Genomic DNA, 11,353 nt, shown 5'->3' with positions numbered 1-11,353 from the left:
GGAGTAAGACAACGACCTTGGGGGAAATACGCGGCGGAGATTCGTGATCCTTCGACACGTACTCGTCTCTGGCTTGGTACTTTCGCCACGGCGGAGGAAGCTGCTTTAGGTTACGACAGAGCAGCGATTCGACTCAAGGGACATAACGCTCAGACTAATTTTCTCACTCCTCCTCCTCCACCTCCTCTTCCTCCGGTGATTGATCTTGAAACGGTGTCTGGTTGTGATTCAGCGAAGGAATCACAGATCAGTAGTAGTCTATGTTCTCCGACTTCTGTTCTCCGGTTTGGTCACTACGAAGAAACAGAGTTCAGAACAGAACCGATGACAAAGCAGGAAGAAGCTTTATTATCATCGGATCCGTTTTTCTTGCCTGATTTGTTTCGCTCCGGTGACTTTTTCTGGGATTCCAAATTTACCCCTGATCCTCTGTTTCTTCTTGACGAAACAACCCATAACAACCAAAACAACAACACAGTGTCTGAGAGTTTTCCGTTAGGAGTGATCGGAGATTTCAGCTCGTGGGACGTTGATGAGTTTTTCCAAGATCATTTGTTCGATAAGTAAGTTGAGGTCTTCCTCTGAAAATTTTCTGGGTTTTTTTTTTTTGTGAGTGATGGTGGTGGATGAGTGAGTGGTTTGATGATAGCGACGGGGATGCATCTTAGCCGTCCGTTTTCCCCTTTCGTGGACGGCTTAAGATCAACGGAAGAAGTGCATCGGAATATTTTTATTTTTTTGCTATTATGTAATTTTGCGAGTATATATAAATAGTACTAGTAATTAATTAGAGTGAGAGTTAAAGAAGATTTGTGAGAGTAATTAGTAATTATTTATTTATTGTTATTAGGGGGTTTTGAATATTTGGGAGGATTTTGTTGTTTGGTTTTTTCTCTCAAGAGTCTGTCACTATGCAAGGAAGCAGTATATATATAAGATCGTATATTTATGTGAAATCTTTGTCTTTTGTTTCCTTCGCATGAATCTTCTCCTCTTCGCTAGCAAGTGGGGTTTTTTTAGGTGACATGTCATTTTTATTTTGAATTTTCTTGTACATAAAAACATCAAATCAAGTTCTTCTCTCTCTCTCTCCTCTTAACAAATACAAACAATTTAGATAAGACAAATTCATGATAAATATCTTAAGATCCTAACTATATGGCTTAAGACCAAATCAACTATCTAATTTTTTAAAAAATATACATATGGTCAAAAGACTAATATTTCTTCACCTTCTAACTCTTTGTGTTTTTTTTCTTCTTTTTTGGCACTAAAAGTGTCAGAGCAACAATGCCCATTAATGTGAAGAACCAACTCACTGAATCATGTATTACCCTACACATTGTCTCCACTTTAACAACCTTCTCAATTTCAATGACTCTTTGAACCCAACTCATTGAATCAAATTACCACACTTTTTAATGTTCCTTCCTACTTTGCATTCAAAATTTGGTCCATGTCTACGTAATTAGTTCATTTGATTCGATACAAACAGCAAAATTTAACTATACTTACAAGGTTGGTTTACATCACTTTGTTAAGGAGAAAGTCTTGTCTACTTTAGTTATTAAATGGGTCATTTTCTTGTACATGGCAGTGGATGTGAAACCATTATCATGTATTGAGTTGATATAAGTATTCAATAGCTCTAGCAATGAAACAGTGAAGAGAGGAGAAAGACAATGTGTTGGGGGCATGAACTTAGATGTCTTTCTGTCAAAAAGACCACAGACTCTCTCTGTTTTGGCAAATTGGAAATTTAAAGGAAAGAGTTTACCAATGAGAAGATGAAGACTTCTCATGATCTTGTCGTTGACCTTAGTTCCCCGCCACCCCCACTATTACATTTTTAATTATTTCCTTTCTAATCTATCAATCTTTCGATTACGACGTTTCCTAATATTATTACATAAACATCTTATGGAATTCTCATCTATTTATTCACATGGTCTCAACCTGTCACTCTCTCTGTCTACTTTTGAAAATGTTTTAAATTTGTTACTAGTAGACTTTTCTTACACTTCTACTAACTATGTTTTAATAGTCTTCAACATTTTTACTAATTGTATAACGAGAGAATGTAAAAATCAAATAGACAAGCAGTCAAATATGTAAAGGAAAATCTTATAGTAAGAGAAAGAAGTCTGTGATGTTTTAATTTTAAAAAGGACCATTCACCAAAAACAGCAATAACAACAGTATTGGTCCGTTCGAGGTTTAATTTGACCAATTGTATAGATTTGTCTCTTTCGTGTTTTAAAAATTGGACCAGACCGTTTTTGGCTTCCCGAAGTGTGTGACTACGCTGAAGGAACCCTCTTTTTGGTTCAGAAGCAGAGCGCTCCCATTCCTCTATCAGTAAATTTTTGTGGTTGAATGGTCAAAATTCAGAAATAGGTGTTCAAATTTTCTGAATTTTTTTTTAAAGGATATTGCGTTTTTTCTTCTAATATACATTTTAAATCATAATTAATATGAATATATATTGAAAAATGAAAGTTTGTTTGTTTTCAAAAGACATATTAGTATACATATGGTCATGAGTGTGACAAAAATGGACCACTAGCCGTAAAGAATCGCAATGAAGATTTACAAAGCAAAAACAAGATATTCATATTCTAAGGATCTACTTGATTAAGACATGCAAATGAATAGTATATATTTTTAAACTTGACCCTTTATTGCAGGGTGTTTTGGTTCATCTGATACGTGATTGCAGCAGATGATCCGTGAACAAGTTTTAAAACTATGGCGAAAAAATTATCTAAAAAAAATTAAAACAATATCGACCAATAGTTTTATTCGCAGTAAATTTTAGAAGAATTTAAATTGTAATCTTATCTCTCTATTCAATAAGATGACTTGAAGAAGAGAAAAAAAAAAGTGGGTCTTAGGCTCTTCTTAGCCCATGTAGTGAACCACGTTGCAAAAGGTAATGTCTTTATCAGACAGAGGTTGGCCCAAATCAAATTGAGAGGTGAGACAAGTTGCCTACAAAATCTCTGTACCAATGAGATTGTTATGGGTCCCATAAGATCTTTTAAGTGAAAACCTTCTTAAAAACGCTTTACACTTTGTGTATTTATTAGATGTCTAACCCGGTTTAACTCCGGTTATCTTGCAAACACATAGCTGGTGAAATTAATGGTTGTGATTTTTATCATTTGGTTTTAAGATAAAGAAGGCTTTGTCACCTGTGCTTTGGCATTGTGCTGTCAATTTAGGCAACAAGGCAAAGAACAAAGAATAAAAGCAAAAGTTTCTCCAACTTGTTCACTTAAAATTATGTTTGTATGTGGAAGAACATATATGCACACAAGGTTTTTGAAATTTAAAATATAGTATCAATTACAGTGATTTTTTTTGCCGATAGATTTTTAATCTTTACACTATTTTTTTTTTTCAAACAGACAGAAAAAAAATCCCATTATGTGCTTTTTCCTAATAACACTAACAATAATAGTGTAGTACCCTGGTTGGTGAAATGCTCATGGTGAAATTGGGTCATTATAAAGATAACACTTAATTATTACTACTGAACTCGCCAGCTTGGTTCTCATTCTTGTCTTCTAAAATAGACCTCATCACATGTTGAGGAATAGACATACCTTTTTCCAATTTTTTTTTTTTGGTCCTCAACTCATTTAAAATACACGGCAAGAAGTTTATATCAGTCAAGTAAAAACAGCGACGCTTTTTATTGATCAAACTCATTCTAACGAAGGAGATTTTAAGCCCATATGAGGCCCATAATGTGAAACGAATTTAGTCAAAACAAACGGCACGGAGTGCAGTCATAGATATTGAAAACTACGAAGACGTGTTAGTGTGAGTGTGTGTTTTTGTTTTGTCTGGTTGATTAATCAACGGCAACGAATCGTGTCTGAAGATTTTTTTCTCCATGCAAATTTGGAAAGCCCTAGAATTAGAAGAACACCAACCATACGCTGAATACACAATCAGGTTAAACTGAATGCTCAAGGATTATTAAAATTGAAAGCTTTTTCTTTTTGGTTATCCTGCTGATGGAAGAAGCAAAGTTAGATTCAAAATCGAAATCGATCCCGAATGAGAATTTGAGATTCGGAGAGAGGGCTTTATCTGCTGGTGGCGCCGCTTTTATATCGGCGGTCATAGTCAATCCTCTCGATGTTGTTAAGGTTCGAAAATTTAACAAATTTCTAACACTTTTGGTTATCAAATCGTCTGTGTAAATCTGATTGAGCTTCTTTTGTAATGAGCAGACGAGATTACAAGCACAGGCTGCAGGAGTTCCTTATGAAGGCTCGTGTCGTCTGGGTTGTTTCGATTCGAATTCCACGGTATAATTGCTAGCTGATTCGTATATATTATGATAAGCCCTCTTGGTTTTGAGATGGAATCTGGATTGCTAAAGCTTTGATTTTTATATTCACTGGTGATTTCAGTTGGTACATGATTTAAGAAGTAGTTCTTCTCCTGGGATGTGTAGAATCACTGGCTCTGCATCTGTTTGCTCAGATCATCAGTACAAAGGAACCCTTGATGTTTTCTACAAAATTATCCGCCAGGTTAGCACAATTTTTCTTGTTTTGATTATCTTTGTATATTGAAACTAAAATGGTAATGGGAGTTGCAATGTATATATATAAAGATCTGTCTAGTGTTTTATTTTGAGTTTGAGAGTTGCAGTGTCTATATATAAAGATCTTGATTTTGATTTTTATATAAATCCGTTGTTGTTCTCTGAGAAATTCATGATTTTTAAAAACTTGCTGGCTTCTGGTATAGTCTCTTTGTATAATGCAATTAGTCTTGTAATTTGATCTAGTACCTCAACTAAGGAATATTTTTCTTCTTTTTTCCTTTCTATTTCTAGTTCACTATTTACTCATTGGTAGAGTTTCACAGGAACAACTTTATGCAGGAAGGGTTTTCTAGGCTTTGGAGAGGTACAAATGCAAGTTTAGCATTGGCCGTTCCAACTGTGAGTTCTCTTCATTAATGTTGTTTGCTTCTTCGACCTATATAGTTCATTTGGTCTTCATGAATTCTTACTACTTTTTTGAATATGTGGCTAGGTTGGGATCTACATGCCTTGTTATGATTATTTTCGCAATAGAATGGAGGGATTTACAACAGAGAAGTCCCCAACTTTGACACCTTATGTTCCACTAGTTGCTGGGATAATAGCACGCTCTTTGGCTTGTATCTCTTGTTACCCTGTCGAGTTAGCAAAGACACGGATGCAGGTAACTCTGAATGATTTGAGCAGTCTTTATTTCCCATTACTATTTTCATGGGTGCTAAACTATTAATGAGTTAGGAATCAACACCATTATAGTAGTCTAGTAGACCTATTCGGCTGAACAAGCAAAAAATAAAGTAGCTGTAATGGTTTCTGATTACTTTATTGGTGTAATGGTTCCAATATATTAGCTTTAATGGTTTCTAACAGGCATTCAAGGGAACGCAAAGAGATGTAAAACTGCCTGGCGTTTGGAAGACATTAGTTGACGTCATCAATCCTGTCAAGGGATCAAGTAATGGACAAAACTACAGGATGTTATGGACTGGTCTCGGTGCTCAACTTGCTCGAGATGTTCCGTTCTCTGCAATCTGCTGGTCAATACTTGAGCACGTGAGTAATCTGTCCCTGACAAAAATATTATCTAGAGTTGTCCATCCATGTCCTCACGACTATGTTTCATTATGAATTTTAGACCCGGAGAAGCATATTCTCGTTCATGGGTGAAGAACCAAGGGCAGGCAGTATAATAGGTGCGAACTTCACTGCTGGTTTTGTTGCGGGTGGAGTTGCTGCTGCAGTTACTTGCCCACTAGATGTTGCAAAGACTCGGCGACAAATAGAGGTAAAAACACCTTAACTTGATCTTCTACAGGTTGTTATATTATTCATCACCTCCTTTTAGACAAGTGCATTAAGGAAGTCTGGGTCCTGAAACCAAATAACATTTAATAATATTGGAATTTACAGAAGAATAGAGATAGAGCCATGACAATGACCACAAGACAGACCTTGGCAGAGATTTGGAGGTATGTATTAGAGGTCCATGAGACAATGTCTTTTGTGATAAACGGAAAGTTCCAAACTTAGTAACTATGTCGGTTCATTATTTTGTTGTATATGTGTGTGTAGGGATGGAGGAATGAGAGGGATGTTTAGTGGAGCAGGGGCAAGAGTCGGAAGGGCAGGACCATCAGTAGCCATTGTGGTATCTTTTTACGAAGTGGTCAAGTATGGACTGCACAACTTTCACCAACAGTAACGCTTTACTGTAGTCACGTATACAGATATTGTTTTTGATGCCAAGATAAAAAGAGAACACTTGGGCATCAAAACTCAAATAAAATAGTTTGCCGTATGAGGTGCTTTACACCTTATAACAAAGGCAAAAGCCAAAATTTATTCTTTATTTGTTTTTGTCAAGAAGGAATAATTTATTCAACACAATTCTTGCATATGTTATTTGTTGTTAGTATAATTTTTTTGTGTAAAGAAGAGAATAATAAAGTTATCTTCAACACGAGATTAATTTGATCAATTGGTATGTAGCAAAGTCATTTCTCGATAAATAATATGTGAAATGACAATTCATAATTTCGTGAAATTATAGAAATTTTGAAATTGTATTATACTATATTTATACTCAGCTTACAATGAAATAAACATTTTTGTCACCGATGAGAACTGTGAATAAACCATAGATCTGAAGATGGATGGATAGAGTTGAGAATAGAATTCAAAAGAAGTGAGAGCTCAACGGGCTTCAGATTTCCGGCTTTTATTTTGCTTTTGAATTAGTCAGATACTGTATATATTTGAACAATTAAACCGGTCTTTGCTTTTTTTTCTTCTTTTTTTGTTTGGTAATTAAGAAGCAAATTAGCTAAATAACACTGATTAGAACACACATATACTAGTAGTTTTGTGGTTATGAATAAGAAGAATAAATTAATATGGAAGAAGAGAAGAGACAATAATCAGTAAATCCCCAGAAAGAAATCATCATAACCGAGACAAAAAAGCACAAATCATACTCTTTAGGAACTTTATCCACACAAAAAAAAAACTTGGAAACGGAGAGAGAGAGAGAGAGATTAGAAGAAGGAGTAGGAAGAAGCGTCAAGAGGATGGATTAGATAAGTCAGCACTAACGCCACCACCATTAGCAAATACGCTATCCCTTGATCTATCGATGTTCCTGCATTTTCCCAAAACAAAAACATTAACCCAAATTCAATTCTCCAATCAAAACCACACACTATTATTATCCAATCATACAATGTGAGAGAGAAACTAATTCGAATTTGATTCTTTTTATGTTTCCCAGAAAACTGTCGATTTCAGATCTGGAAATGCGAATATCATCTTGGAAGAGAGAGAGAGAGATAAGATGAGACTTACCATCGCTGGTGGGAGCAGGAGCTGGAGCTAGGGATTGTGCCCCGACGAGAGACAATATCACCGCGAATACAAAACTGAATAACGCCAATCCGCCTACGGAGTTTCTCGTCGCCATCATCTCTCTCTCTGCTGGTGTTTTGATCCGGAAGAAAACGAAGATCCTCGAGAAAAAAATCTAACTCCGGCGAGAGAGAGAGAGAGTGAATCTACAGAGACGACGCAAAAAGAGAGAGAGAAAGGAATGTTAAGAGCAAAAGTGAAGGAGAGAGAGAGAGACTACGACTTGTAAATGTGCGTTTTAAGGTGTCTTCTTTATAGTCGTCCAACAACACCGGTTCAATGTTTACCGGTTATAACCGGTTATTTATCCGGTCAGCAAGAAGCATGCTTTTCCTCGAATTCTCTTTTTCTTTTACTTTGACCCTTTCCTTTTTTTATATTTCTTCTTCTAGTTTTCTTGTCAAACTTGACATTACTAATATTTCTAGATAAAATTAGTAGATATGGTTCTATTTGAATTATCAAAGATATACAATTTGTTGTGTAATAATTTTGACTAGAGGTTGTTGTCGTGACTCGTTGTATCTCACTCTCTAATAGTCTAATCCAATTTGATTTGTTGAATTTTAATGATAGAAAATTGTTATTTTATGTCAACGTATAGAAAAACTGTTTGCCGTGAAAACAAAATTGATTAATTAGTAGTATTAGATTACGATTCTAAGTTTTCTTTTTTTTTAAAAGACAATTGAACTAACGTTCAAAAAATAAGTCACATATATTTTACTAACGGCCTAGACGACTTTAAATTTTAAATAAAGAGTTTTTTTTTTCATTTACAACAAAAAAAAGAAATAAAGCTTATAATAATAACATAACCCCAAAAAAAATTGATGACGGAAAAAAAAATCTTTAATTGAATTTGGCGGCTAGTTTAGCTTTAGCAAACGTTACAGCAACGCAGGCCATGTGATGTGATTATCTTTTTTTTTTTCTTTTCTTTTGGGTTTAGCATTTTTTTGTTTGTTAAATTATGTGAAAATAAAAAATCTTTAGAGGTGTGTGTAATGGAATGGTAGGTCTGCGACAGACTGGCAGCCAAACTGGACTTATTCGTCATGACTCAGCAGACTCACTCACTCATTTTTTTCTTTCTTTGTGATATTCAATTATTTTGTTCTGCAATGAGTTTTTTTTTTTCTCGATTAATTTACCGGCTAACAAACAAGTAGTAGCTAGTAGGTGTGTTGATCAGCGTGATTAGCGGTTAATCTGCTAACGTTTTGATTTTTTTTTTTAAATAGATTTATCGTATCTCACATGCATGTGGGTGTCAGGAGAAAACAATTATATCTCGTGATGAATGCTGTTATTATATTTTACCTAAATTTTGCTGTTTCTGTTTATCAGTTTATGTATAGAAGTGTTTTTACGAATGATTTTAGCATTCCGTATATCTTTCTTTTGCAAGTTGATCAATTAAAAATATACTACTATATATGAGTGTGCTTGACTACTATTTTAATTTGGAGTACCTCGGTTGTTGAATGTACGACAATATGAATGATTTGTTGTAAATTTAATAATTGATTCATTCTTTATTAGGTGGCTAATTTACAAACGGTAGTAAAGAGGAATTAGCCGTTGGATCAGTTACATATCTAATCATTGTAAAATATTATTATCTTTTTCAACATTACTGGGAAGAACATGCATTGTTGCAGTTGGATATAATGTAGGGTCTCTCTCCTTTTCAAATTTGGGAAATCGTATAACGTTTTTATCAACAAACAACTTATACTATTTTTTCGATGGGAAAATAAAAACATACAAAATTCAAATTAATGGTTCAGAATGAATTGAGAAAACTCCAAAAGGAAACAGTCACATGCATGAGTGAGTCACATGTGTGTGTTGACGCTAAATAGTTCAATGCCTCTTGGTCTCTCTAGCAACCTTTAATCATGATACTCTTTTGAATTTTTCAAAGAAAGAGAATAGAGATATGATCATCACAAATAGGCTGAAATAGAGGGACAGTGAAAAATATGACGTAATGGGATTGTTTGAAGCAACCATGCATGTGCCCTGTCAACCCAACTTGCCTCTCTTGGTTCCAATTTCTATGTTTACCAAAGTTTTTTTGTCAAGTCTTGCTAGTTACCAATATTCCATTGGAATAATTCATTCATCTTTAGTATTTAACAAAATAATATCAGAAAATGGTATGTGCATGGCAGAACAAAGATGATGGAACTACTAGGGCCAAAAAACTGATAGTCAGTGATGATTAAAATGTTAGATTCATTTTACATTGAATATAAAAAAATGAAGTCTTCTTTTCTTTGTCCGGACTTGTTACAAGGGGAATCTTCAAAAGACACTTACCTGTCTGATGTGAAAGATAACTTGCAAGAGAGAGCATAGCACCAAAATCTTAAGATTTTGCTTCGAAGAAAGGATAATGTTTTGTATTTATAAACAATGTTTTTCTTAAAACAACGAAGAAGAGAAGCGAGTATTATTAGGTCACATGGACATAATGATATACCAAAGTGGATGATTGACTCAAGTTGAAGTACAAAAAAAGAAAAATGAAACAAGAAGAGACAAAGAGAGTCTCTCACGAAAGCAGAGGGTTCGAATCCAAATAGAAACGTTGGCTAAAAGGCCTAAACCCACGCCATCAAGCAATCATTTTCATCTTCCTTATTTTCCTCTTGATCATACAATGTACATTTACTTATTGGACATAGATACAAAGAACATGCGAATTCATGATTTGGAGATTAACTAGAATAATAGATAATATAAAAATTAGCCAATTAACTCATGTGTCTTCCTTCATCAACGCCTTGTGTTCCTAGAGATTTGAGTTTGAATGACCACCACTAACAACAATACAACATCGTATGTGTACAAAACTTTTAGTTATTTCAAACAATTCTGCCCAAAACTGTGTTTTTTTTTAATGGTTCTTCATTCTCATATAACTCTTCGAAAATTCTTTAGTAAATGTTTTCTAACAACATTGAATCTGAAACCACAAATTCTGAAATATGCAGAAGAGAGGTAGCCATGCGATTAATGGATGATTTACTCAAACGGAGAAATAATAATCAGAGACCTCTTTTCTCTCTATTTATCTCTTAATACAGTGAATCTTCAACAACAATTACATAATTAAGCTAATGGGAACATACTTGTACAGTTATATACCTCTCATCATTACACATTGATGCCGACCAAATCTGAATCGCTTCTGAAGGATCTGAGAAGTTTATCTCCAATCATATCATATATAAAATTACGTACAGGAAGAAGAATCAGATTATACGATCATAGACTATTTTTGCTTCAACTTCTTCAAGATTTTCGAATCCCTGTTTTGGTCATATGGGATCATCATATCTAGGACAAAAACGTTGCTTCAAAGTCAAACTGTTTTGCCCTAGACTCAGACTCAAGAGATCAGGTTTTGAGAATTGTCCAAAGAACGACTTACTCAAATAGTGCAGTGCCTGTTGTGTGAAAAAGCCAAGTTGTCAAACAAGTTTCAGTAGCTTCATGTTTCCTGTAGAATTTGCAGCTACAAGCATATTTGATTTTTTCCTCCAGCAGACGCTCGACACAAACTGTCCATTGTCATCAAAGTATTCGTTTCCAGAAATGGGATCTACGGATCCAAACTTGTATGAAGTCATTGGCATCGGTAAGGATCTATAGTAACTATACACCTGAGATGCAAAATCAAAGTAAAGAGGGATGCTTTTATATAAGTCATTACTAACTATAATATTCATATCATCAAGGTCAATGAAAACAACTCAAGGCACCTTTGCGCACATCTAACATATACTAAGGTTGGATGACAAAAAACGTATACTAAAGGTTGAGATTTTGTGTTGATGATATGATAGATACCTCATTCGTCTCTGAACCACA

At 34.7% G+C, this 11,353-nt stretch overlaps 4 protein-coding genes and 1 long non-coding RNA gene across 6 annotated transcripts in view; 3 read left to right on the top strand and 2 right to left on the bottom strand.

Moving 5' to 3' along the window:
- The window catches only part of LOC104784684 (ethylene-responsive transcription factor CRF5-like), an 8,037-nt gene extending 7,070 nt beyond the window's left edge, over positions 1-967 (top strand). Inside the window, exon 2 of the mRNA XM_010509737.2 lies at positions 40-967. Coding sequence (XP_010508039.1) covers positions 40-567 — 528 coding nt within the window. The 3' untranslated portion in view covers positions 568-967. The remainder of the gene's footprint in view (positions 1-39) is intronic.
- Positions 3,871-6,525, top strand: LOC104784683 (mitochondrial carrier protein MTM1). Of its 2 annotated transcripts, none has more exons than XM_010509735.2 (9): positions 3,871-4,160; positions 4,245-4,322; positions 4,428-4,550; positions 4,907-4,966; positions 5,061-5,231; positions 5,438-5,620; positions 5,703-5,852; positions 5,978-6,036; positions 6,140-6,525. In XM_010509735.2, the coding sequence occupies exons 1-9, from the start codon at positions 4,026-4,028 to the stop codon at positions 6,267-6,269; spliced, it is 1,089 nt and encodes a 362-aa protein (XP_010508037.1). In that variant the 5' UTR covers positions 3,871-4,025; the 3' UTR covers positions 6,270-6,525. The 2 variants fall into 2 exon arrangements, with proteins under 2 accessions (XP_010508037.1, XP_010508038.1); XM_010509736.2 differs by having other exon boundaries at positions 4,891-4,966; positions 6,140-6,269.
- LOC104784682 (arabinogalactan peptide 16) lies at positions 6,934-7,682 on the bottom strand. Its single transcript, XM_010509734.2, has 2 exons — positions 7,409-7,682; positions 6,934-7,205 (listed from the first exon to the last, which is right to left on the bottom strand). Exons 1-2 carry the CDS (start codon positions 7,524-7,526, stop codon positions 7,102-7,104), a joined length of 222 nt encoding a protein of 73 aa, XP_010508036.2. The 5' UTR covers positions 7,527-7,682; the 3' UTR covers positions 6,934-7,101.
- LOC104784681 lies at positions 9,949-10,698 on the top strand. Its single transcript, XR_767270.1, has 2 exons — positions 9,949-10,318; positions 10,474-10,698. It is a non-coding gene; the product is annotated as an uncharacterized LOC104784681 (long non-coding RNA).
- The window catches only part of LOC104784680 (protein SUPPRESSOR OF PHYA-105 1-like), an 8,026-nt gene continuing 7,191 nt past the window's right edge, over positions 10,519-11,353 (bottom strand). Inside the window, exon 10 of the mRNA XM_010509733.2 lies at positions 10,519-10,799. The gene's annotated coding sequence lies outside the window, so the exon portion shown is untranslated. The remainder of the gene's footprint in view (positions 10,800-11,353) is intronic.

The sequence above is a fragment of the Camelina sativa genome, chromosome 5, assembly GCF_000633955.1.
Source record: "Camelina sativa cultivar DH55 chromosome 5, Cs, whole genome shotgun sequence".
Taxonomy (NCBI): domain Eukaryota; kingdom Viridiplantae; phylum Streptophyta; class Magnoliopsida; order Brassicales; family Brassicaceae; genus Camelina; species Camelina sativa.
This window is presented reverse-complemented; position numbering and strand designations above follow the sequence as displayed.